Source organism: Tamandua tetradactyla, chromosome 13 (genome assembly GCF_023851605.1).
Source record: "Tamandua tetradactyla isolate mTamTet1 chromosome 13, mTamTet1.pri, whole genome shotgun sequence".
NCBI classification, from domain to species: domain Eukaryota; kingdom Metazoa; phylum Chordata; class Mammalia; order Pilosa; family Myrmecophagidae; genus Tamandua; species Tamandua tetradactyla.
In genome coordinates this window covers 54,062,788-54,090,332 of record NC_135339.1, presented here as the reverse complement: position 1 = coordinate 54,090,332, position 27,545 = coordinate 54,062,788, and the positions used below count along the sequence as shown (strand labels likewise).

Sequence of the window (27,545 nt, the reverse complement as noted above, 5' to 3'; positions counted from 1 at the left end):
AGAAGTGATAAAGCATTGAATTTTAGAAAGGCATCTGAAAAATTAACTATACCTTCCTTGATAGTTTTCTCTGTGACATCCTTGACATTTTACCTATCCAGCTGACCTTTTATTCATTCATATTCACTCTTTCCTTTATGGACTTGAATTCTTCATCCTAGTACTTTAATTCTTAAAACAATTTTCTTAGCTTATATGACTTTTATTATGCTACCCTGATTCTTGGCCTTTTCTCCCAGGCAACTTCTACTTTGTCTCTGCTGATTCTACTTTTTTCCTGCCTTCTGCCTAATATATGTGAGTATGTCCTACTACCCAGGCCTCCACTCAGTACTGTGTGTACTGTACTCATCTTAGACCTCTTACATTTCTATGACTTCAGCTATGCTAATGACTCTCAAATCCCATTCTCAACCCTGTCATCACTGCCATGTTGCAGTATTATAGCTCTAACTATTTTAAAATATTGCAGTTTTGGAATTTCACTATCCCCTGACACTTAATATGTCTGAAAATAAATTCATTATATTTTCACTCAAACTGGTTTTCTCTCCAAACTTTACAATTTTAGTTATCGCTACCATCTTTGAACCAGTCATACAAATTCAAAACCTTGACATCATCTTTGACCTTTTTCTCCTTCCCTTCATTGAGTCACTAAATCCTGCAGAATTTTTGCCCAGTTTGGTACTGGTCATCTCATCTAGATTTTTTAAGTAGCTTCATAAGTCATTCTTGTACTCTTAATTGTCTTTTGTAATCCAGGACTGGAGCCAGAGCAGTATGGACTACATAGAAGGCAAGGGCCAGGGTCATGGCCAATATCAGGGTCAGCTAGTAAATATTTTAGGCTCTGTGGGCCACGTGGTCTCTGTTGTAACTATCCAACTTGTTCAATGTGTCAATAAAACAGCTGCAGACAATAGTAAACAAGTGAGCATGTTGTGTTCCAGTAACCTGTATTTTTTAAAAATAAGTGGCCAGCTAGATTTGGCCTGAGGGACATGGCAAAAGTTTGATGATGAAATCAAGTGTTAACTCCTTATTTTATCATTGAAAGCCCTTCACTGATTAATCCCTACCTTGATAAGTTTATCTCTCATTGAACCTATCAGTGAACCCTCCTCTTAAAACAAATGGTTGTTGCTTTATATGAGTTCTGTATATTTTGAAAACCATCTGACAAAGGATTTGTATCCAGAATTCATATAGGCTTGTATTAAGAATACTTAAAGGCCTCTGGAGCTTTGAACAATCCTTCCTTTTTGTATGTTCTTCACTCTTCGCACCATTATCTTATTCTTCTATCAAGACCCAAACAAAGGTCTCTGTATTTTGTGGTGCTTTTTCTAACCTTGTGAATCCCTTCTCTGAAATTCTGTGAGATTCACATTTATCACTCAATTAGGGTTTATTTTGTTGTCTATTATGTCAGCACTTACTAAACACCTAGGGGTTTTAGACACTGATTGATACTGTCTTTTAACTTTATTGGTGTATCTTATTCTTGAAATTAGGTTTTAAACTCCTTAAAGGCAGACACACATGTCTGTATTGCTATATTCTTCTGCATTGGGGCATGATTCTCAAAAATAGTGATGGAGTGGTAACATGTTTAGTTTCTACAGTATGCCTATTGCTTTTCTAATACAAAGTCAAAATCAAGAGCAGGACTTTAGTGAAAATAGTAGAGTAAGGACCTCCAAAAATTCACACCTCCTGAAAGCAGTGAAAAACTGGCAAGCAGTTTCAGAAGCAACATTTTCAGGTCTTTGGAAATTAATCAAAGGCTTTGTAGCATTTATTCATGTAAAAATGACTGAATCTCAGTAAGAACAGTGAGTGTCCTGATGTTTTAGCATTCTTATCCTGTCCTCCACCCTTAACTCTGAAATATCCTTGAAAACTAACAGCCTGCATTTCTCCTGTAGCCTAGCCTCGCAGCCACCAAAGGAAACAAAACAGAACCAGAGCTCTTTTAAAGCTTCCTTTCCAAGAACTGTTATTATTTGACCTATGTGGTGGTTCCCTGAAGACCTCACTTATAAGGCTCTCTATATTTGACCTGACTTGGAGCTTTCTTTTCTGATGGGGAGAGGGGAAATTTGTAGAAAATAGCTATAAGCAAATGTGTTACATCACAGCTGCCTGAGGTCGTAAATAACATTCAGGCAAACAATACATTAACCAAAAAACTTAAAAGGAAAAACTGGGGATTGAGATATCTGTAAGGACTTTGAAAAGCTCTGACATATTCCTGGGAATCTAGAAGACCCCAGACATTCGTAGGGAACAGCTGAGGTGGCAGCTCTGCGCTCTCCTTTCTGGCTGACCTTAAGGTTCTACACGAGCAGGAAGGGAAGGCTTGGACAGGTTGTCAGAGGCATGGCTGAGCGTGGACATACACCCAGCAAGCAGGGACCCCTCTCCAAAGTCTGAGAAACTTCTTGGTTCCAAGTGTTTAAAGAAATCTTCCATGCAGAAACTTCAGTGGCCACATACAGTAAAGAATACAGACTGTAGGAAATTAGTTCAGGAAAGTGATATAATGGAACAAAGGAAAACACAACAAACAGTCACAAACAACAAATCCTGAAGAGGGAGGATCTTATTTCTAGTATTGCCACATTCTATTTTTTAAATGCTGGTTTTCATCAACACCAAAATATTATGACACATACAAAGAAACAAGAAAGTGTGGTCCATACACAGAAAAAGAAGTGTCTCTGAAGAAGCTGGAGCAGTGACTTAACTAGACAGAGATTTTAAATCATCTGCTTTAAGTATGTGCAAAGAACTAAAGGGAACCACGTCTAAACCAAAGGTAAGTATGCGAACAGTCTCCAAACAGGAAATATCAATAAAGAGATAGAAACTATTTAGAAAAAATATTCTGAAACTGAAATGAATTCACTAGAGAGGTTCAAGAGCAGAACTGGGCAGACAGAAGAAGAAACTTGAAGATAGGTGAATTGAGATTATCCAGTTTGAAGAAGAGAAAGAGGTAGTTAAGAAGAAATGAACAGATCCTCAGAGACCTGTGGGATACCATCAAGCTTACTGCAGAAGCTGCCAGAATGCGATATACCAGAAACAAATGCTCTTTAAAAGGGGAATTTATTAAATTGCAGGTTTACAGTTCTAAGTCTGAAAATATCGAAATTAAGACACCAAAAAGAGGTTACCTTCACTCAAGAAAGGCCAATGAAATTCAGGGTTTCTCACTCAGCTGGGAAGGCTCATGGCGACATTAACTAGCTTTCTCTCCTGACTTCTTTTTTTGTGAAGCCCCCCCCCCCTTGGGTGTTTTCCTTCTTCATCTCCAAAGGTCTTTGACTGTGTGGACTCTTTTGGTTCTGGTTACTCTAAAGCTTTTTCCAAAATATTTCCCTCTTAAGGGCTCCAGTAAGCAACCCCACCTTGAATCAGTCGAGTCATATCTCCATGGTAACCATCTAATCAAAAGTTACCACCCACAATGTGGTGACTCATATCTCCATAGAAACAATGAAAAAAGATTCCACCCAGCAATACTGGATGAGGATTTTTTATACTATTGAAATTAAGTTAGTATTACTTCAAAAAAATGTACCAACAAGAGAGTCCCAAAATACATGAAGCAGAACATTAAAGAATTAAATGGACAAATAGACATTAAAAATAGTTGGAGACTTCAATTCTCTATTTTGAATAATGGCTAGAACAACTAGACAGAATATCAATAAATAAATAGAAGACTTGAACACACTAAAACTACTAGATCTAATAGGCATCTGTAGAACACACCACACAACAATAGAATGCACTGTCTTCTCAAGTGCACGTGTGACATTCTTCAGAACAGACCATATATTAGGAAACAAAACAAGTCTAAATAAATTTTGAAGGATTGAAATCATACAAAGTGTGTTTTCCAACCTCAATGAGATAAAGTAAAAAATGCAAATTTGGGAAATTCACAAATATGTGTAAATTAAAGAACACACTCTTTAGTAATCAGTGGTCAAAGAAGAAACCACAATGGACATTAAAAAGTATGTTGAGATGAATGAAAATGAAAACACAACTTACCAGTGCATATGGGATGCAACTAAAGCACTGCTTAGAGGGAAATTTGGATCTGTAAACGTCTACATTTAAAAAGAATAGTGATATCAAATTAGTAGACTAATCTTCAACTTAAAGAAATTAGAAAAAAAGGACAAATTAAACCCAATGCAAGCAGAAGGAAGAAAATAATAAAGGTCAGAGTATAAATAGAAAAATAAGAGAAAATCAAGGAAACCAAAAGTGGTAAACCTTTAGTAGACAGACCAGGGTAAAAAGAAGACTCACTCAGATGAGAAATGAAAGATCATGAATTTTTACCAACCTCACAGAAATGAAAAGAATTATAAGGGAATACTCTGAACAATTGTATATATACAAATTCTTAGATAATCTAGATGAAATGGACAAATTCATATAAAACACAAACTGCCGAAACTAACTTTGCTGGCCCCTCTAATACAAAATGGATCTTTCTTGATGGACTCCATCTGGTTCCCTGGGGCAGGATCTAATGGGGAAGAAATCAAAGTCAAAAAAGCCTCATGGAAAAAAAAAAAAAGGAGGTGAGGCGGGGGATACTGAATTGCTGTAAGACAGGACAGGTCTCAGAACTGAAAAGTATAATGAAAAGGGAACACCGAGTGAGGGAGCGAACTTAAACAAATCGCATTTGCTGGTAGGAAAGTTCTGCACAAAAACAGAACAGATTAAGATTGCTGGAGAAGGAGCGGAGGAAAGGTTTTTTTCTCCTGAAGGCAAAATAATGGTGCAAGGATAGATATAGTAACAAATGGAATCAAATTGAGGGTTCAAAAATAGACTCTCACACCTATGACCAGTTGATTTTTTTAAAAAATCTTTGACAGATCTTCACCATGTAGTCCATACATGGTGTATAATCAGTGGCTCACAGTATCATCACATATTTGTGTATTCATCACCATGATCAGTTTTAGAACATTTGCATCACTCCAGGAAAAGAAATAAAAAGAGAAAGAAACTCACATCCCATACCCCTTACCCTTCCCTCTCATTGAGAACTAGTATTTCAATCTACCCAATTTATTTTACCCCTTAATCACCTACTGTTTATTTTTTAGCCATATTTTTTTTACTCATTTCTCCATACCCTGGATAAAAGGAGCATCAGACCAAAGGTTTTCACGATCACACAGTCACATTATAAAAGCTGTATTATTATTATTTATTTTTCTTCAAGAATCAAGGCTACTGGAACACAACTCAACAGTTTCAGATACTTCCCTCCAGCCACTGCAATACACCATAAACTAAAAAGGGATATCTGTATAGCGCATAAGAATAAACTCCAATATATCCTCTCAATCCTGTTTGAAATCTCTCAGCCACTGAAAGTTTACTTTGCCTCATTTCTGTCTTTCCCTTTTTGGTCAAGAAGCCTTTCTCAATCCATGATGCCAGGTCCCAGCTCATCTTGGGAGTTCTGTCACACATTGCCAGGGAGATATATATGTCTGGGAGTCATGACCCATATCGGGGGGTGCAGAGGGCAGTGAGTTCACCTGCTGAGTTGGCTTAGAGAGCAACAAAAGATATTATCTGGGGGTGACTCTTAGACGTAATTGTAAGTAGGCTTAGCTTGTCCTTTGCAGGAATAAGTTTCATAGAGGCGAAGTCGAAGATCGAGACTCAGCCTATTGAGTTGATTGTCCCCATTTCTTGAGAGAATATCAGTAATTCTCCAGATGGGGGAAGTTGAATATGTCGTCCTTTCTCCCCAGTCCCCTGAGGGGGCTTTGCAAATACTCCTTTATTCACTACCCAAATTACTCTGGGGTGTATTGAGATGTCACACTAACCTGAACAAACCAACAAGGTTTCATGCCCTATTCAAGATTCCATGTACTTATGGTGTTTAACTAAACTGACCATACAAGTTAAAACAGATAATGTGCTACCCAAAACCTACATTTTGCACCAAATAAACATCTCTCACATTTGACCAACTGATTTTTGACAAGATTTCCAAGTACGCTCAATTATGAAATAATAATCTCTTGGGTACTGGGAGAACTGAATAGCCATATGCAAAAGAATGAAAGAGAACCAGTGTGTCACACAAAGACAAACTCAAAGTGGCTTTTAAAGACTTAAATATAAGAACTAGGGGGATAAAACTCCTAGAAGAAAATATAAGGAAGTATCTTCAGGATCTTGCAGTAGGAAATGATTTCTTAGACTTAATACCCAAAGCACAACCAGCAAAAGAAAAAAATAAATGAGATCTCATAAAAGTAAATCTTTTGTGCATCAAAGAACTTTATCATGAAAGTGAAGAGATAACCTACTCAAAGGGAGGAAGTATTTGGAAACCACATATCCAAGAAGGGTTTACTATCCAGCATATATAAAGAAATCCTACAACTCAACAATTAAAGAAATAACCCAATTAAAAAGTGGGAAAAAGGCTTGAATAGACATTTCTCCAAAGTAGATATGCAAATGGCTATTAAGCATATGAAAAGATAGTAACATCATTAGCTGCTAGAAAAATACAAATAAAAACTACAGTGAGATACCATTTCATACCCAACAGAGTGGCTTCTATTAAAAAAACAGAAAATTACAAGTGTTGGAGAGGAAGGGGAGATACAGGAATACAGAAATATTCATTGCTGGTGGGAATATAAAATGATGCAGCTGCTGCTGAAGAATATTTAATAGTTCCTTAGGAAGCTCAGTATAGAATTACCATATGACCTGGCAATCCCACTGCTAGGTATATACCCAAAAGGAGTGAAAGCTGGACTCAAACATTTTTACATCAGTGTTCATAGCAGCATTATTTAGAATTTCAAAAAAATGGAAGCAACTGAAGTGTAAATCAGCTGATGAATGGATAAACAAAATGTAAATACATAGAATGAATGTAGTTCTGATTCATGAGGCAACAAGAATGAACTTCGATAATATCATATTGAGTGAAATAAGCCAGACACAAAAGGACAAAGATTGTAGGCTCTTGCTAATATGAAATAATTAGAATAAGAAAATTCTTAGGGTTAGAATCTAGAATATGGGTTACCAGAAACTGGGTTGGGTGTAGAAAGTGGGTGGTTAATACTTAAATTTTACAGAATTTTTATCTGGGTGGTTTGTGAACTTTTGATAATGGGTGGGGGTGATGGTAGCACAACATCGTGAATGTAATTAACCAGCACTAAATTATATATGTGAATGTGGTTAAAAGGGCAAATTTTAGGTTGCATATATGTTACTAGAATAAAAATTCAGAGGAAAAACTTAGGACTATACAGCACAATAAACCCTATTGTAAGCGATGGACTATAGTTAATAGTAAGTTTATAAAAATGTTCTCCCATGAATTATAACAAATGTTCCTCACTAATGCAGAGTAGTGTATGGGAACTCTGTATTTTATATGTTATGCATGATATTTCTGTAAACCTACAATTTCTCTTAAGAAAAGAATTTAATTAAAAAAATACAAACAACCCAATTTATAAATGAGCAAAGGATTTGAATAGACATTTCTCCAAAAATAGATGAATGGCCAAAAAGTGCATGAAAGGATGCTGAACACCATTAGTTATTAGGGTAGTAAAAATCAAAGCTACAGTGAGATACCATTTAATTCCTAGCATGGCTATTATTAACAACAAAAAAGGAATATAACAAGTCTTAGCAAGAATGTGGAGAAATAGGAACCCTTGTACATTGCAGTTGGGCATGCAAAATGGTGCAGCTACTGTGGAAAACAGTTTGGCAGTTCCTCAAGTTAAGTGTAGAGTTATGTAACCCAGAAACTCCACTCCTTAGGAATATACCCAACAGAATTGAAAACATATGTTCACTCAAAATTTGTACATGAATGCTTTAAAACAGCATTATTCATAATAGCTAACTAGTAGAAATATCCTAAATGTCCATTGCCAATGAATAAACAAAATGTATTATAACCATACATTGAAATAGTATTAAGCCATAAAAAGGAATGAAGTTCTAATACATTCTCCAGCATGGATGAGCCTTGAAAAAATGCTAATTGAAAGAAGCCGGACTCAGAGGGCTTCAGGTTGTACAATTCCATGTATATAAAATGTCCAGAATAGTCAGTCCACACAGAAAGTAAATTAGTGGTTGCCAGGGGCTGGGGTGAGGGAGAATGGAGGGTAACTACTAATGGGTATGGGATTTCTTTTTAGGATTATGAAAATGTTCTGGAACTAGATAATGGTGATAGTTGTACAATCTTGTGACTATACTTAAAACTCCTGAGTTGTACATTTTAAATGGTGGATTTTATTGTATGTGAATTATATCTCAGTTTAAAAAAAAAACTCAGCCTTGGCAATTGCTTAGACTGGTGGAGGTACTAGCCATACCGTTCTGAATTATAACTTTATTGAATTATAACTTTCATAAGCAAGCTTTTGCTTAGTTTAAGAAATCTTCTGACATCTCTATAATAAGGCATAATTTCTGAGAGATTACAAGTAGGGATACTGAGATAATTTCTACAGGTTCTGTCAACGACCTGATATTTTTCTGCAGATGAGAAGATGCTTATAGGGTCTTCCAATACCCCCATACTGTCCTCTGACAACTGGGACTTGTAAGCTATTTTGGAGCAAGAAAACAGATAGGAATTTTGGGGAATATGAGATGATGTCAACAGATAACAGAAGAGAGATTGACTGTATCTATCCTTTTGTTTTTGTGTCTCTGTCTAGGGCATCACTTTTCTCATTTGAAATGGGTATAGAATGTTTTGCTGTAGATGTATTTTCCTTCCATCTTCTTTTAATGGGTACTTACCATATGGATTGTGACCAGGAACCATTATAGATTTATTTCTATTGGTCTGTGCTAGGAAATACATTACTGGTATTGACTGAATAGTTCCACTTGTGACTTAATGAATTTAAGAACATTTCTATCATTGATGTCATTTCCTATGCATATAAAATAAGAGTAATGATTTATTCTTTAAAGGATTCCATACCTGTGTTGGTGGTGGTGGTGGTGGTATAAAGTATTCAGATCACCTTTGTGGTCGTGGAATGTCATTTTGTTTCACAAATTAGTTTATGTTTATCATGTCTGTAATCTCTTTTGATTCATTTTCTGTTTGGGTGTCCATTCTGAATTGGTTTTTATGGTTTAGTTATTTCAAGGTTGTAGAATGACTCTCATTTACAAATGAGAAGAAGCAAGACCCATAGATCTTTTCCAGTTTTTCTAGTGAATTACTGCTGCAGCCTATCAGATACTGACTGGATCTGATTCTCTCCACCTAGAGGTCTACACAACACAGTCTGTAGTTACTGGGCATCTGATGGCTCAGCTGGTCTCTCTCCATTGAACCGTAAGGCTTCTTAGACCCCCATTTGAAATAAATGCTCTTTTTAATATTATTTTAAAATTATGAGATCATGTTTTACAAAATGTTCCTAATACTTTCAGAAGTGATATTATATAATAAAATATTTCATATGCTTTTAGTGACCTTTGTTTTTTTTTTTTCACTTAAACATATGTGTTTACCAAAAAATCTAGAGGTGTACAGATTTTTTCTCATCTTATTTGCCAGAATTTTTTCTAGTACACATGGTAGTACATTCTGATAGAATGCCATGCAAGTATACAAGAATTAGGGACATTTTTATTCACAGGTACTAAAGAGCTGAAAATTGAAATCTTCAGAATATATTTTGAAGTTACTCAAAATGATGGTGGAAATGATACCTATGGTTCCATAAAAAGTAAAATATTTTAACTTGTAATCTTTTTTTACTTTAGGGTTTAATGAAGAAATTCATCCGGTGTTCTACACGTGTGACTGTGGGAACTATTAAAAAATTTCTAAGTTTAAAACTAAAACTTCCAAGTTCTTATGAGGTAAGTTAACGAATATCTGACGTTGAATATCTTGATAATTCTGATCTGAATTAAAATTCTAAAAGTAGGGTGGGCCATGGTGGCTCAGCAGGCAGAGTTCTCACCTGCCATGCCGGAGACCCAGATTCAATTCACAGTGCCTGCCCATGCAAAAAAAGAAAAAAAATCTGAAAGTAGAGAGAATTAACTGATAATACATTTAAATTAATTTTATGGAAACTTTTATTTTCATATTAAAAATTATAATTGCAGAATGTAATATTCTATTTATATAATATGCATTTTCTAATATGACATATCCTGAGTAAAATATGATACTAATGCTTTTTGTGTTTTATAATTAGAGGAGATATTTAAGGAATATAACATTAAATATTGTCAAAATAAATATTCCTACTCAGTAGATTATTTTTTTCCATGCCATCATGCTTTAGGGTGTACCATTTTTTTTTACTGAGACCTTTGAGCACTATTATTACCAATTCTTTATAGACTTGTTTTTATCAAAAAGAATTTCATATGTTACATGATATAAAAAGTAGTATTGTTTAGCACTAGCTAAAACTAACGTATTGCATTTGCATAAGTGCTGCTTACCAGTTTCTTTACAGCAGAGTTGTATTGTTCTGATGTTGATCACAGCATAGCTTGTGACATGTTCAGTGTTTATGATCCTAGAGGTATGTCTGTAAAATAGTGGGGAAATATGGCTACCACGTCTCAGCTTCCCAAATAGCAATCTTACAGGTTTGTATAAAAATCAGGAAAAAATTGTGAATGCTAAATATCAAAGCATGGTATACTTAATGCAAGTAAAATAACAATTTAGAGATACAACTACAGTGGAAAATGGAAAATTAAATTGTTTTTATTATTTGGTTTTGCATTTTATTCTGTTATCAAATGCCATGTACAGTTTTATTTCCTTACTTCAAAGCCTGAGTCATTGAGTTACCATAATTCAGATTTTCAGGAAGTTAGTAGAACTAAGAGAACTATTATTTTCATGGAGTCTAACTGCTGTCACATACTGTATTTCTCTATAGAAAAAGATGGAAGGGGAAGAGACTCAATTATCTATCGCAGTGCAAAAGACTTTTCTGATGATTTTCAGGAATATATATTAAGCCTTCCTTTTTGCTTCCCAATATGTAGGGGAATGATTTAATGAAATATCTGACAGCTGAACCTTCAGTTACAGCATTGCTAATTGGGACAGGATGGTTTCATTGTTAAATGCCAATCCTTACTTAGTAGTGGCATCCTGAATAAATCTCTTTACTTCTTTGCTTATGAACTATATAGGAAAGGAAAAGAAAAATGAAATTTGAGTTATTTTAAGAGTTAACAAAATGATGTCTGAAAGGCATTTTGAGGTCCATATAGATCACCATAAAGCATGAAAAAATCAGTAAAATTTAGTTTTGTATGTCTAATACAATTAGAACTATGCTCATTTCAGACTTTAAGTTCAAAATTCTAATCTGTCTAGCCAGACAAAGAATTATTTAAAACCCATTCTTTCTTCCCCCCACACACACTTTAACACCTATCAGTTTGCTTATTCTAGCTAAAGAACTTAAATGTTATTTTACTTATAGGGGTCTCTGATAAAAATTTGTTTAATTATGCTTTGTGGAATTCATGAACCATAGCCACAATTCCTATGGACTTCTTAAGATTGTTATCTTGTTTGGTTCTTACATCTCTAGAACAAAAGTAAGCATTGATAAGCACAACTCTTTACTGTAATTTGAAACAAGGTGAGAAGAGGATCTTATTAGTATTGTCCAAGTTACCAGCCAAGCAAACCAGATAGCCTAGATCACTCTAGGAGACCAAGGCGTATAGCATAATCCTAACTGTTCTATCAGTTTAGCAATAGGAAATGAAGGAAATACTCCTGTACCTCTAAGCCTGCATAAATCACTGCATCCATGTTCATTCATTTACCCCTTCATATCCACACTAATGGAAAGAAAGTAACTACTTCAACCCCTTCAGATATTGGGAAGATCAAAAGATTCTTAGAGGCAAATTCATAGCCCTAAGGAGCTTCTGTGAGTTTTCTACCATTTCTTCACATTCAGCAAGGGTCAATCACAGAAAAATGTCTGCAACCTTTAAGGTTGCACAAAGAGATAGACTAAGAGAGTTTACAGTACATTTCAAAATTATGTATGTGAAATTAAGATATAGGTATTTGGGATAGGATGAATAGTGCTTCAGTTACTTATATCTGAACTATTAAAACTGTGAGATGGACTAGTGCTTTTAATGAAAATGTTCAGTGTTCTTTTTTTAAATGATGGATGGTACTTCTGTTTTGCTGTGACTATTTGATTGTTCTTTGAAATTTGAAAAAAAATGTGTAAAGCATTATGAATTGAAAAGTATGTATGTTAATAGATCTGTAACTATTCTTTTTAAAGTTGGATGTGCTGTGCAATGGTGAAATTATGGGGAAGGATCATACTATGGAATTCATCTACATGACAAGATGGCGACTAAGAGGCGAAAACGTAAATTGTTTTTATATTTACCTATGTGCATAGTTAATTGCCATTGTGTTACTCAGATTTAACATTATTACTTAGAAACTAAAAAGCAAGTTAAAGAAAAGAAACTGGTTCTTCATCTTATCATTTCTTCAGCTACTCCATGAAAATTGGTCCCAAGTACAAGACCAAGGTCCCTATTAAATTTTGTTTTATTTAAGGTGAGTTTAAAGCCCCATAAGTATGTTCAGGATTCTGCTAATCTCATAACAGAGAAAATGGCACTTTCCTATTTTTTTTAAACCCAGGGAATTACGGGAACTTTAAAATTATGGTGCAGGGGTCTGAGTTCAGCCCTAACTAGTACATTTACTGGTTAATAAGAGTATTATTTTTTGGTTGTGGTAGAGGGGACAGATAGGGTAGAACCAGATCAGCTACCTCTTTTACATTGAAAGTAAAGTATACAATCGAACTTGTGAGTCTGCAGTGGTTTCTGATGCCAGCAGAATAAGATTATTGTTCCTTAGGCCCTAGGCAGTATGGGGGAAGTGATTGCAAGGAGAAAACTCAAGGGAGATCTGAAGAATTCACCTACTTTTTTGAGCTGTATCTTTAATTAGGGTTAATTAGAAAGTCCAAGAATTACCTGAGATATAAATAATACGAATATTAGGGAAATTTTAGGGGCTACAGGTTATAAGACCATTGCATAGGAGTAAGAAATATAGTATAATAGTACCCAGTTTCTCTTCATAATCTGATTGCATGAACAAACACTAATTAAGATTGACTGGAAGGTTGGACTAGATGACCTCAAAGTCCTTTTAGACATTATGATTCTGTGGTGTTTACGGTATAATACATCATACTTTTAAACTTTGTATAATTTTTATTTCTCTGTTCTATAAGCTAGGCTTTATTAACATTTGCTCATAAAAATATAAATCAGTTACAAAAAATTACCACAATATTCATAAATTTAACCTCACCCAACAATAGCTTATTTAGAATTCAGCTATAATGAGGGTTGCTGTGTCACAATAGTTCAAAACATACTTATGTTGACTGTAAACATTTGTGAAACTGTTGTGAAACAAACCTCAGGAACCCAATTTTTGTGCTATTAAATGGGTAGGGTATTTTTCAGAAAAAATGTCTTGATGTAATATGTAAACAGAGCACTAACTTCTTAAGTCACACTTTTTTTTTTCCTATTTACATCACACTTGGATGAAGCCTTTTTGTGAGGCTGAATGCTCAAAAACTGGAGGGAAAAATTATCCTCTAGTACCAGTCAGTAACTAGTTATATACCCATAAACAATTCATTAAACTTCTATGGAGCTCTTTTTTTTTTTTTTAAATCTAATTCTTTTTGTGTTTGATAAATTACTCCTTGCCTTTCTGTGACATTTTATGGTTTTTAAAATGGCTCAAACATCACTCTCATTTAATCCTTACAACCAAAGTGTTGTTGGGATCTGGTGCAGATTACAAAGATAGTAAATTCTCTCTTAAAACAGCATTTTTGAGGAGTGGATATTGTGATATTACACGTAATATTCATACTGTATTGACCATAATTTTAGCTTTGATCAGTGGGCATTCCAGTATGTTCTAATGCTTAAAATCATCATTTATGAATAGGTTTGCTTTAAGATTGAAAAGATATAAATGGTCACCCACTAAAGATCTCAACTATGGCTCACTTGCCCTTCACAAGATCCTTTCTGAAGATCTCTCATACCGCCAGTTATTTTAATGTCAAAGCATGGAAGTGCTAATTTATAGAAATTTTTATTAATAGACTTTCATTTAAAATAATCTTTATTGCAATTATTCTGATTACACATTTCTGAATATTTTACATTCCTAGTTGAAGGTATATTTTAATAAAAATTGGTTCAAAAAGTATCATTCAGGTGGAAATTAAGGAAACAGAAAAATTACCCCCTCTTGCATTTAATACAACCCTAAAGTAATAAAACCCACTTCATTTTTTAGGCGTGACAAACATGATTTTTGGTTGTTCTTCTTTACCAGTTTTCGAACTACTGAGATTGTGAACACTGAGGGAGAAACAGGTTTGGAAGTTTCTTTTTCCAGTTGCTTAGACCAAAATGCTTGTAGTCAATCCTGATTACTTACTTTCTCTTTTATCTATCCTTAGCAAATTCTGTAACCTCTATTTTCAAACTACATTCAGCATCCAGCCAGCACTCACCTCCTCCACTTCTTCCTCTTCAGACTACCATCACCTATGTCCAGAATTACTTTAAAATTCTCCTAACTGGATTTCATGCTTCCATTTTTGCTCCCACCCTTGCTTCCCTGCTCTCTTCATCCACCACAGCAGCCAGAGTGATCCTCTTAAAACATGTCAGTGTTCTACTCTGAACTCCCTAGTAAATTTTAATATCACTAGGATAAAAGCCAGAGTCTCCAGTGACCTGTAGATAGGGCCCACACGTAGTTTTCCCCAGATACCTCTTCGACCTTATCATTTACTCTCTCCCTCTGACCCACTTGCTCCAGCCATACTGGCCTCTCTGTTTCCTCAAATATACTAGCCATGCTCTAGCCTCCCCAGGGGTCCACCGAACTTGCTTCCTTTACTCCTTTCACTCAAATAATTTTACTTAATCACTTTCTCAGTGAGGCCCTCTAACCTCCCTTAAATTGACAACAAGCCCCTTCTCCCAATATGACATTCGCTCCATTTTCATTCCTTATTGTTTTCCATAGTATTTCATACCATCTGACACACTGTGACTCTTACTTATTTATATGTTTATTCTGTCTTTCCACTTGAATGTAATCTTAGGCAAGATTTTTTGTTTGTTGGTTCACTGCTGAATCGACTAGAGGAGTCAATTACTGAATAAATATTTGCTTGAAGAGTAAATTGAATGATAATTTGTCTTCTATGAGGTAATAAATAGCTGTGCAAAATATAGCCTAAAGATCATTTCATTTATTTGAACCTCTGTTTCCCATTTGTTTTCTGTCAAACAAATTTTAAATTTTTGCTCAGGTTCCAATTGACTACACATTAGCATAATATTAATAGATGAATTCTTCTAGTTGTAGTGACATAGACAATATCAATGAAACAACCGTTTCTTAATTAAACCCTTTCTAACATTTTTGTTGTGATCACATCCCTTCCCCTTTCTGCTCTCCATTGCCAGCAGTATGCCATGATGTCTGAAAAGTTCTCATGACTGTCTACTGGCATTGCTAATTACTTCTGCCTTCAGCTGGGGTCAGTTGTTTCCTGATTTTCTCTCTGTACCATACAGCTTCTGTGCCACTCCTTTCCTTTATCTGTGGTACTCCCATTTCAGGTTCAGCCTGCTTTCTATGGCCTCTGACCTTTCTGGACCTTTGTTTTCAGTGAGATGCATTTTTAAAAGATTTTTATCTTCAGGAATCAAAACAAACCTCTGGTCAACCTTTAGCTAACTCCTAGAAGTTTTTTAATCTATAGTAATATTGCTGCTTCAAGACTCACTCAAAATTGGCCTTCATTTTTGCTTATTAGTGGGAAGAAATGTATTTAAAAAAAAAATCCAAGTTGTACTTCTTCGACTTTAATGTGAATAAAAGTTACCCGGACACCTTGATAAAACAGAAATTCTGACTTAGTAGGTCTTGGGTGGGACCCCAAATTCTCCATTTCCAGCAAGCTCCCTTGGGATGCCAGTGCATCTGATCTTTGGACCCTCCTTTAAGTAACAGGGTTTCAAGAGACTGATCCAGATCACTAACTTGTACCATGGCTTCTGCTTCTGTAAATTAAGTGTGTGGAATTACAGAATTATGTCTCGATTTGGAAGGAACTTCCTCAACTAGTTTAATCATCTGTCTAATACTTGAATCCTATTTGTAGTATCTATGCCTAGTACAAGTGGTTGTCACATTTAAAAAAAAATTAATGGAAACAATGTATGTTCTGCAAATCTTTGTTCTCATTTGAATAATATGTCTCAGAGAGCATTAGTAAACTTTGAGTTAATTCATTTTAACAAGGGTATAGTATTCCATTTGTATGACTTGTAGTATATTTTGTTTAAGCACACTTTTTTGAGTGACATTTAGGCTTTTTTTCTTTTCTTTTTTTTTTTTGCATAACAATCAGTGCTATATTCTAATACATATAGCTTTTGCACATAGGCAAATATAAACATAGGCTAGATTCCTGGGAGTGAATTTACAACAGAGTACATATATTTTAATTTTTTAAATTTTTATAAATAATGACAAATTGCCCTCCATAAAGGTTTTTTAGCAAGCTTTAATTCTAATAATGTATGAGAGTGTCCCTATTCTGACATCCTCTTGAACACTGAATATTATCAGTTTTTTATTTCTTCCTTGAATTTTATATTCATATCAATTTCCTCTTTTATTCATTGCAATATTTGTCTTTTTCTTATTGACTTCTAGGATCTCTTATGTATTCTGGATATTAACCCTTTGTTACATATGTTGCAGCTGTTTTCTCCCAGTTGTGTCCTACTTTCTACTTATGTTTCAGTTTCTTGATCTCAAATGTGGGTAATAATACCTACCTTGAAAAACTTAGTAAAAATTAATGAAGTGTTTATATAATAAAGTGGTTGGAGGGGCAGGCATAAGTATTTTTATTAATAGTTTATATATATTAGCTATTATTATTGTAATTGTCTCCCACTGTTACTGTTACTATTCAGCCTTAGCTTTTGTCTTAGCCCAACGTCCTTCCCACTCACTTTTTCTTGGGGTGTGTTGAGTATCCACTCTCAGTATAGCCCCACTTTCCCTGATGATTCTGATTAGTTTTTCCCTCTACCCATAGCCTCTACTTATCAGTACTGCTTGTAGTTTGAATTGTTGGGTTCTAAATTGTTCGGCATAATAAACTTAAGTGCCCAGGGCATTCCAGAAAACAAAGTTGAGCTAGTAAAAATAAAATAGATGTATATTTATTCTGACAATGAAGATTTGAAATAGCTTATTTGCTGGGGACTACTGGCTAGTAGCTCGAATGCCTTTAACTTGATGAAGCTTTATACCATACTGCCTGGAATTCCTAAGACCTTTTTACCCTAACCATGAGTTCAGGGTTTGTAACTATTACAAGTGTCCTGATCTGTGCCTACCAGTGAATAGAGAATGAAGTGCTCAGATTTGGGAGGATATTACTTGTGATGAAGATAACCATTAAAATAACTCCCTAATAAATGAGCACCTTCTGTGTACAGAGTGATTCTCCAATGAAGTGAAATAGTTTATTTAGTTTTAAAATTAAAAGTGAATACAGCTATGTAATAGTGCTTCATTGAATACAAGCCAAGGTATTCCATTAAAAAGAGTTGTGTGGTAAAAAGAAGTTTGAGAAATGTTGAAAAATTTAATTCCCTCTGAGATTTATAGATGCTAAGAAGGGCTACAGAATAGAAGATCCATAAACTTTATTGAGTTGAGCTTTTCCCTAAACTCACATCATTGTGGAATCCCCATATTTAAAGAAAAATAATATCCCCTAAAACTCACTTTGGGCCTTATTTGGACCGTATTTTGGACCTTAGAAATAGAAGGTATTATAGCAGAAGATTTGATCTGCTCTCTTATTTTTTAATGCAGTTTTATTGATATATGTATATATATATATATATATATATATATATAATCACATACTGTACAATCATCCAAAGTGCATGATCAGTGGTTCACAGCATCACCTATAGCCATACATTCATCATCACAATCAACCCTTGAACATTTTCATTACTCCAAAAAAAAGTAAAAATAAGAACAAAAATAAAAGTAAAAAGAACACCCAAAAACATCCCACCCTCCCCCCCAAAAAAAAAATTATTTATTTTTGTCTTTATTTTCTTACTTATTTGTCCATACACTGTGTAAAGGGAGTGTCGTCACAAGATTTTCACAATCAAACGGTCACACCTTAAAAACTATGTAGTTAGTCATCCACTTTCTTTATCAGGCAAGGTATAGTTCTTTATTTTACAAATAAATGGAATTAAATTACTCAGGGTTATTCAAATACTCTTAATCTTAACATAAATACCTGCTTTTTTGTTTTAACTCCTGGCCATGTTTAAATGATTTAGAACTTGGCCTGCCCCCCTTCTTATTAGTTATTCAGTTCTGTTTCAGGAAACCCTGAAGTAAAGGCCTACCCTCATGTTCATCTTATTGCTCAAACTCCAGAAAACGGTATATATTGAACATCCTTCTCCCAAAAATACTTACTGTTATAGACTGCCTTTCTTAAAGGCAGAGACCCACAATTTAAAGGACAAAGCATGCACTCATGGTACATTGCACGTAGTACAAAGCCTCTGGTGATAGAGGTAAGTAGGTAGGAAGAATCGTAATCAGATAAGAAAGAAGGAGAAGGGAAAAGAGAAAGAATGGTGAATTAATAGTCATGGGGTGGAGGGAAGGCTCAGTATATTATATATATATTGAGTACTTACTATCTATTTCTACCTAGGTATAATACCTTTCCTCATAGACACAGCTTTTAAAAGTATATCTTTTACACGGAAGAGATAAAAGAGAAAGACTCTTTAGTCCTGGTATTGGATAATCTATGCCACTCCCACATATAAGTGTCAAATGTCAGAATTTTTAAACTGCCTTAAATGTTCCCATTTTCATCAACCAATTTTTTTCAGTTGGTTTTTAAGGCACTTTTTACTACCTTTTTTCAAAGTTGCTTTACAAAGCTAAGTTAAGTGTTTGTATTGTTACATATCTTGAAATGTGTTAAACCTTAGAAATATAATTTCTTTACACAGTTCAGTCATATATAACCTCCCTTTGGGATTAGATATTTTAGTAAATTTCGTAAATCTAGTAAACCTTGGGATAGGAAATGAGAATTGAGAGGAGGACGCACCACGTGGCATTCACCACTGTATAGCTGTATTTCCGGACAGACGTCTAAAGTCATACACATCTGCTCTCTAGATTTCTCCCTATCCCACCTCTTACCTAGCAAGGTTTTGTTTTTTATTATTTATTTATTTATTTATTTTGCATGGGCAGGCACCGGGAATCGAACCCGGGTCCTCTGGCATGGCAGGCAAGCATTCTTGCCTGCTGAGCCACCGTGGCCCGCCCCCTAGCAAGGTTTTAGGAGCAAGAAAACTTTGTTTCTTCTTACAAATATGCTTAGTAATCAGGTCGGGGCACAATTAATTTAATTGTGCATTATTCCACCACTAGCACCATGTATTGTATGCACAATTAGCAGTATGACTCAGTTGTGTTAAAACTAGTTGAGCAAAATCAAAAGATAAAAAGATAGGCTTTCTTTGATTCTCCCAAATCTGAGGTTAGTAGCAGGTTGTGAAAGGGTTTGAAGCACTTTTATTCAGAGAAATATAGATCATTTTAAAAAGTTTTTTGAGATGAATTCTTAGGGCATATGAATTAACCAGTAGTTATGGGAGAAGGTTGCCAGAGGATATCAGTGCTGGACATGTTTTACAGCACATCAGTGAGTCCTATACAGAAAATCAAGGACCAGCTTCTAGGGAAAAAAACTGCTAAAACCTTGGAGAAATAGAAAATTCTAAAATTCTATCTAAACAGCTACAAATATAATTGTTTTAATCATTGCTTACTTACATAATTTTTAAAAGTATATCTTTTTTAAAAGATACTTTAGAATATTTAATTCTTACTAATTTGCACCTCCTTTTTATGTATTTCTCTTTTCTTACATTTCAAAGTGCCATGCAAATTTGAATTCATATATGCATAAATTGCAAATATATATTTTATATTTTGCATTCTCTTTACAATTAAAGTAATGTTTATATATCATAATGTGTAACACAATATTGGAATTCAAGATTTGGGAGTTTTTTTAATATAAGTGGTTAAACCATTAAAAGGTAGTGAGTTTATAAGTGAATCACTCAATAGTTTTAAAATATATTCACTTGTTGATTTATGCATAAAACATTGAGTGGCTGCTGTGTGCTTAACAATATTAAGGATACCTATATGCTATAGACTTAAGACACCCATGAATTAATGCTATTAAAAAAGATATAAAGACTGTATAGTCTGAGCAATATAATGAACCTAACCTAAAATGGAAAATGGATCCCTTGAAGGTTAAGCAGAGCTCCACATCTCTCCAAGAGCTCTGAGTTCCTTGAACAGTGTTACTTTCACGAGTGGTTGAAAAGGAAATCAACAACCACAAAAGGAGAGAATTGATTATAGGAAGGGATTGAAAGAAGAGTTTCTCCCTGGTGAAGTCTTTCCCAGAAATTAGTATTTGAAGAGGAGATGGAAAGGATAGACCACCATTTTGGTAAATATTTGCAGAATATTAAGCAAAACTCCTATCTAGGTGCTAAAATTACTTCAAGCTAAATTTTACCAATCACTAAGTTATAAAAATCTTTTTTTTTAAACAACTACCATATTCTTGAAAAGTGTTTACTTAAAATGAATCGTGTTGACTCTTTTGATTGACATTAAAACTGATAATTTAAAATATTTTAAATATGTATCCAGTTGTGGATGCCTCTTATCTGATGAGTTCATCTCCTTCGCAGTTTCGGTGTCTGAACTGCTCAGCTTCGCAAGTCTGCTGTCAGGATGGCCCTTTGTATCAGGTAAGAGGCACTCACGACTGTGCATACGACCGTAGTCATGTCCCTACGGTGATTGCTTTTGTCTCAAATTCAGTTTCTAAGACGTGTAACTTTGTAAATTATTTATTTGAGCTACAAAACACCATCTTTTCAACTTAAATCCCCAAAGGTTCCCATTATTTTAGTTCTTCTGAATTATTGGTTCAATTTAACTGGAGGAAAAATGAAATTATAATTGTTAAGGCCATTGTTTCAGTCAGGAATTTTTAATAATTACTAACGTAAGCCCTTGGAAAATCTCTGCTCCATATTGGATTGGGATGTTACCACCTTTGTATTAGTGTTTTTATAACTTTTTTAATGAATCATTCACCCACAAGTGACAGATAAAATGCCAGATTATTTAAATAAGAACAACAGCTAATGGTAATTTTGAGCTTGCTTACCGGGTCCTGCCCCTTAGCATTTTACTTGTATTTACCTCTTTTAGTAATGAAATCATTGTGAGCTAATTTAATAATGCATCAGGAAAATGTGGACATAGACCTGAGGAAAGCTGATCTAACTCAAATATGTTTTAAAAATTTGGAAAACAGAAGAGACTATGTATAGTAGAGTAAGGATTACTGTTGGATACAGAGATAGATCACCCTTAATCCCGTGGAATAATCGTAGCGTTTCTTTAAAATCTCTCTTGTTCCTTTATCCCAGAAATTAAGGTATTCTTCCTCTGTGTTTCCTTGGAACCAAGCAAGAATTATAATTATATAATAAATTTAGCCAGCAAACTCACTTCTTCTGTTGCAGTTTTAAGGGTTTTATTTTAAGTTAGGAACAAATGAATATATGTTACCTTTTTTAAAAAGAACCAACCCAAATCACTAATCAAAAATGTTTAATTAGAAGTTTAGCTAGAATTTCCTCACTCTTTGTCAGCACTTTGATATGGAAATCCTCATGCTTTCGTTAAAATATGTGCTATAATATGCACTAAGTCATGGTTTTTAAATAATCAAATTGAATATCTGTAAAGACCAAGAGAAAATCATTTAAGGGAAATAAAAATCCTCTATATGCTATGCAGCTAAGGGTTAGGTGAAAGCAAATAATTTAACTGAACTGATGAGATTTGTAGATACCTGAAGTTTGTAGATGTTTCAGCTGCTTTTAGCTTCATAGCTGATTGAGAATTGGCAAATTGTAGCGATACCCTTGTCATGTATGTGTAACTAATACATGGCTTTTTGCTTTTTTCCTGATGTCTGTTTCCTTTTGAATAATAACGTTGTTAAACTCTCATTATGGATTATGATCCTGTAAGAAAATTGAACTTGTAGTTAATAGGATGCATCTATTCAAAATCAGTTAGAAAATTCCAAGGAAAAATTGTCATTTTTATTATAAAAATATTATATATAGCTTTCTACTATTAAATTTTAAAATTTCCTGAAATGGATAATTTTCTAGGAAAATGTCATCAGGCCAAATTTGACCCAAGAAGAAAGAAAACTTACATAAAGAACATAGAAAAACTGATTAAAGAATTACTTCCACAAAGGATGTCTACATGGTTTTATGGTCACATTCTCTGAATTTTTCAAGGAATAAATTATTCCCATGCTACATAAATTGTTCTAAATCATTCAAAAGAAATTGGAATTCTTCCAAAGCCATTTTACAAAGTTAACATAATCATAATAACAAAAATTGATAGAGAACCCCCAATAAGAAAACTTAGTACCAAATCTCATTTTGAATATAAATACAAAGATGATAAAATATTAGCGTTCTAGTTTGCTAGCTGCTAGAATGCAGTATACCAGAAATGGAGTGGCTTTTTTAAAAAGGGGACTTTAATAAGTTACTAGTTCACAGTTTTTCTAAGGCCATGAAAGTGTCCCAATTAAAGCAAATCTATAGAACTGTCCAATCTAAGGCATCCAGGAAAAGATACCTTGATTCAAGAATGCCAATGAAGTTCAGGATTTCTCTCTCAAATGGAAGGGCCATGGCAAACACAGCATCTGCTAGCTTCATCTCCAGGCCTCTTGCTTCATGAAGCTCCCTGGGAGACGTTTCCCTTCTTCATCTCCAAAGGTCACTGGCTGGTGGACTCTGTGGTTCTCTCGTCCTTCTGTCCTGGCTATGCAGCTCTCTCCTCATTCTCGAAAGGGCATTCTCTCCCGAATGTCTCCTCTTTTATGGCATTCCAGTAAACTAAACAAAACTCACCTACAATGGGTGGAGGCATGTCTCTGTCTAACCAAGGTTAATACCCACAATTGATCGAGTCACATCTCCATGCAGATAACCTAATCAAGTTTCCACCCTACAGTACTGAAAAGGGATTAGAAAAAAACATTGCTCTCCCAAGATTGATTAGGATTAAAACATGGCTTTTCTAGGGAACGTAAATCCTTTCAACCCAACACGACTAGCAGATTGATTCTAGAAATACACTAAAAGAATAATAAACCAAGACAAGATAGGATTTATCAGAAATGCAAGAATGGCTTTATATTGGAGGGTTGAGATACATATTAGTATCTATTTTATATGCATACACACTAAGTCAAAAATCAGGAGGTGCTGAAATGACATTTGATGGAAAATTCAATGTTAAATCTTGATTTTTCCTATCTACTTTTCTTTTAAATTTTCAAAGTGAAAATAGTAATACAAAAGAATATCCTTTACTATTATCTAGATTCACAAGTTAACGTTTTGCCACATTTTCTGTCCTCTTTTTCCCTTCTCTCACTTTCCTCTTCTCCATGTCTTATTAATCTCTATATATGTTTCTGTTGGGTTTTTTTGTGGAACCATTTGAAAGTTAATTGCAGGTGTCTGGATAGTGGACCACTAAATACTTCAGCATTTATTTCTTAAGAACAAAGGCCTTCTCATATATAATCAAAATAACATTTCACACAAACGGAATATATAACTAGCACATTAAATATTACAAAGATGTTGGTTCTTCCTAAAATTAAATTGTGGAGTTTAATGCAATTCCATATGAAGTTGTAACAGATTTTTGTTTAAATTGACAAAACCAGTCATTCTAAAGGTCATCAGAAAATATAAACAGGTGCTTCTGGTCAGTCACATTACCTGTTGAGCACTTACTATGTGCTGGCTCTCCTAGACCCTGGGGATACAGAAGTAAAAAATGAACAAAAATCCCTTCCTTGTGAAGCTCACACACAAGAGAAAGTAGCAGACAAAATATAAATAAGTAAATTTCTCGTATGTTAGAAGCAAAAATAAAGCAGGTAAATAGAATAATTTAGAGAATATAGCCAAAGGAAGGTCTCTTTGAGACGGTGATTTTTGATCAAAGGAAAGTGAGAAAGATAGCCATGTGAATATCTAGGGTAGAACACTCCAGACCAGGAGGACCTAATTCAAAAGCCCTGAGGAGCTCGTATGTCTGCTGTATTAGAGAACTGCAAGGACGGCTGCAGAGCTGGAGCAAAGACAGTACCAAAGGTGGTGGTTGGCAGTAGTTGAAGCAGAACCGTAAGTGTTGGGGCAGAGTACAGATCATGTGGGCTTGTTTGCAGTTAAGTAAACTGAGACCATGGGGAGAAAGGGAAGATTCAATCCATACTTCACATTATACACCAGTATAAATTTCTTATGAATTAAAGCAGCAAATAGAAAGAATAATACTGTGAAAGATCTAGAAGAAAATATACTTGAATATCTGATGGCAGAGAGGGAGATGACCCTTCTTGTTGTACCTGTAAAGGAATAAAAAAAGACAAGTTATCCCAGAGTATGTTGAGCAGATAGAAAAAGTATTGGCAAAGTCCCTTGTGGAACAGGTGGAAAAAAATATGAAACTATTAAGTTTACCACCAGGAAAACCCTTGATACCATCTTAAACCTTAGGGATTCCCAAGTCAGTAAGCCAAGCCCTTGGTCTTGAGGCTTGCTCTTGTGAAGCTTACTTATATGGTGGAGAAGCTAAGCCTACCTATAGTTATGTCTTAGAGTTACTCCTGGAGGACTTCTTTTGTTGCTCAGATGTGGCCTTACTCTCTCTAATCCCAGTTCTGTAAGTGAAATCATTACCCTCCCCACTATGTGGGACATGACATCCAGGGTTGAAAATCTCCCTGGCAACGTGGGGTATGACTCCCAGGAATGAGCCAGGACCTGGCACTGTGGGATCAACAATGCCTGCCTGACAAATAGGGGAAAAAAGTTGTAACAAAATAAGGTATTAGTGGCCAAGAGAGTTCAAATACAGTCAAGAGGCTGTTGTGGAGGCTACTCTTAACACAAGCTTCAGCTAGATATTGCTATTTACCATGGTTTGCCAAAGCCAATCAAAACCATTCCTGTCAACCCTAAAGAACACCTAGGGCCCTATCTGAGATTCTACAAAAGTTCAGTGCACTAAAATTACTTTCCAGAAACTTACAACCTCCAGAATGGGTTCCTGGGCTGGATTAGTCCAGAAGTCCAGGGGGTTCCATCCCCCTATCCCATAGTATTGACAGCCCTTTTCAAGATGAAAAAGTTAGAGTGGGCATAGTCCAAATACCCCTGAAGGCTGGAAGAAAGATCAAAGGAGAAGGAGGAGTTGTAACAGAGAAGATAGAATTTAACAAATGAATATGACTGCTGAATCATTATAATTTTTAGTCTACAGTGTCTTGGAGCAGCTAAAAGGAAAAAATTTTAAATTGTGGAGCTGTAACCCATACCACACTCTGAAATCTGTTCTACAACTGTTTGTTACAATGTACTTTGAAATTTAATGTTTTTTGTATATATGCTATATTTCACAATAAAAAAGTCATGTGAGCCAACATTTAAAAAAAGATAAATTAACTGTTTAATATTGAAAAGTACATGATAAAAAAACCATAATTAAGGAAATATTTGTAATATATTAGAGAAGTTTAGTGTCCTTAATGCATAAGTAATTCATACATATCTATAAGGAAAAGTCCAACTTTCCATAGAAAAATGAGCAAAGGACATGATCAGGCAAGTCACAAAAGAAGGAAACAAAGTTGGTTAATAAGCATATAAAAATGACAAACTCCATTAGAAATCAAAGAAATGAAAAAAATATTATTTTATGCTTATTAAATTGCCAGATTAAGAAGGGGAAAAAAGATTGTTCTCATCATTAAAAAGAATCTGGAGGAATGGTCATTCATATTTCTTTTGCAAATGTAAAAATGAAACAACTTTATTGAAGACCAGTATGACAGTATTTATCAAAAAGGTTTTTAAAATGTGTTTGCTGTTTGAACCAGCAGTTCCACTTCTAGAAACTTGTCCCTGGGTGGGGTGGGGGGCGGGGAATAAGTTCATTGGGCCAAGATTAATTTACAAAACAAAAAAATTGGAACAATTCAAAATTGGAATAAGCTCAAAAAAGAAATTTGTTGATAACTTATGGCTCATTTCTATAATAGCATAATATGCAGCCATTAAAAATTATCACAGAACCTTATTTAATGATGTGAAACTATGTTTATGAAATTTTTAATTGGATAAAATCATTTGCCAAACAATACGTGTTTTGGTAGTTCCAATTTTGAAAATTGTACCCATGGATGAAAAGATTAAAGGATTAAGGTGATTATCTTTGGATGATGGTATTTAAATGATTTTTTTCTTAGTATTTTCTTATATTTTCCAAGTCTACAGTAAAGATAAATTATTTTTATAATAAATAATTGATCATAATTTTATTTTCTAAAATTACCACATTTGAAATGTATACTTTGGAAATATCTAATCTCTTTTTTAGTTACGTGATGAGGCTGAGAGCTAGTAACTATGAAGTGTCTGTAGATCATGGGCAGTACAGTCACAAGAGGTAGTAAGGTGCCATTTCATTTCAGAAAGTAGACACATAAACAACATGTGAAGTATATCTTAACTTTCAGTATTGTAACAAATTTCCATAAAATTATTAAACTTCATATGTTGTAACAGAGCAAAGAAGCACAAATGGTTACTTGGGGGATGGGGGTGCATTTTTCAGCCCAAAACTGAGAAAATTCCAACATATCTGGTAACGCCAACTAAGCCATTTTTATAACCCTCCTTCACATCGTTCCTCATAGAATTGGTAATGGAAACATCTATGTGTTATGAAGGTTCTCTAAAACACGTGACTTAGTATTTGCAAAAAGTGTGCAGATACAACTGTCAGCAATGGAAAACCAAACTAGATTGTCGTAATGAAGGACAAGCTGGGCATTGGGATGGAGTAGAATGGGAGTTAGTTATTAAAGGTAAGATGTCTAGGTTAGGTGACACCAAATCTGGCTGAGCTTCAGAAACACCCAGGGAGCTTCATGAAATGCAGATTTCTTCGTCCTCCTTACATATAATCTGATTCAGAGGAAACAGAATAAAGCTTAAAATAAAAACAACCAAAATTAAAATCAAAATAGTTTTGGACTGTGTAAGTCCCAAGAGAATGTCCA

At 34.6% G+C, this 27,545-nt stretch overlaps 1 protein-coding gene across 13 annotated transcripts in view; it reads left to right on the top strand.

Annotated features, from left to right (window-relative positions):
- The window catches only part of PCGF5 (polycomb group ring finger 5), a 245,976-nt gene that overhangs the window by 86,080 nt on the left and 132,351 nt on the right, over positions 1–27,545 (top strand). For 10 of the 13 annotated variants that reach the window (XM_077125469.1, XM_077125466.1, XM_077125468.1 and 7 more), the window contains 3 exons: positions 9,853–9,951; positions 12,384–12,473; positions 21,043–21,102. In XM_077125469.1, coding sequence (XP_076981584.1) covers positions 9,853–9,951; positions 12,384–12,473; positions 21,043–21,102 — 249 coding nt within the window. Of the gene's footprint in view, positions 1–9,852; positions 9,952–12,383; positions 12,474–21,042; positions 21,103–22,548; positions 26,324–27,545 lie in introns of those variants that run through there. The other 3 variants (XM_077125474.1, XM_077125476.1, XM_077125472.1) reach the window with 2 other exon arrangements.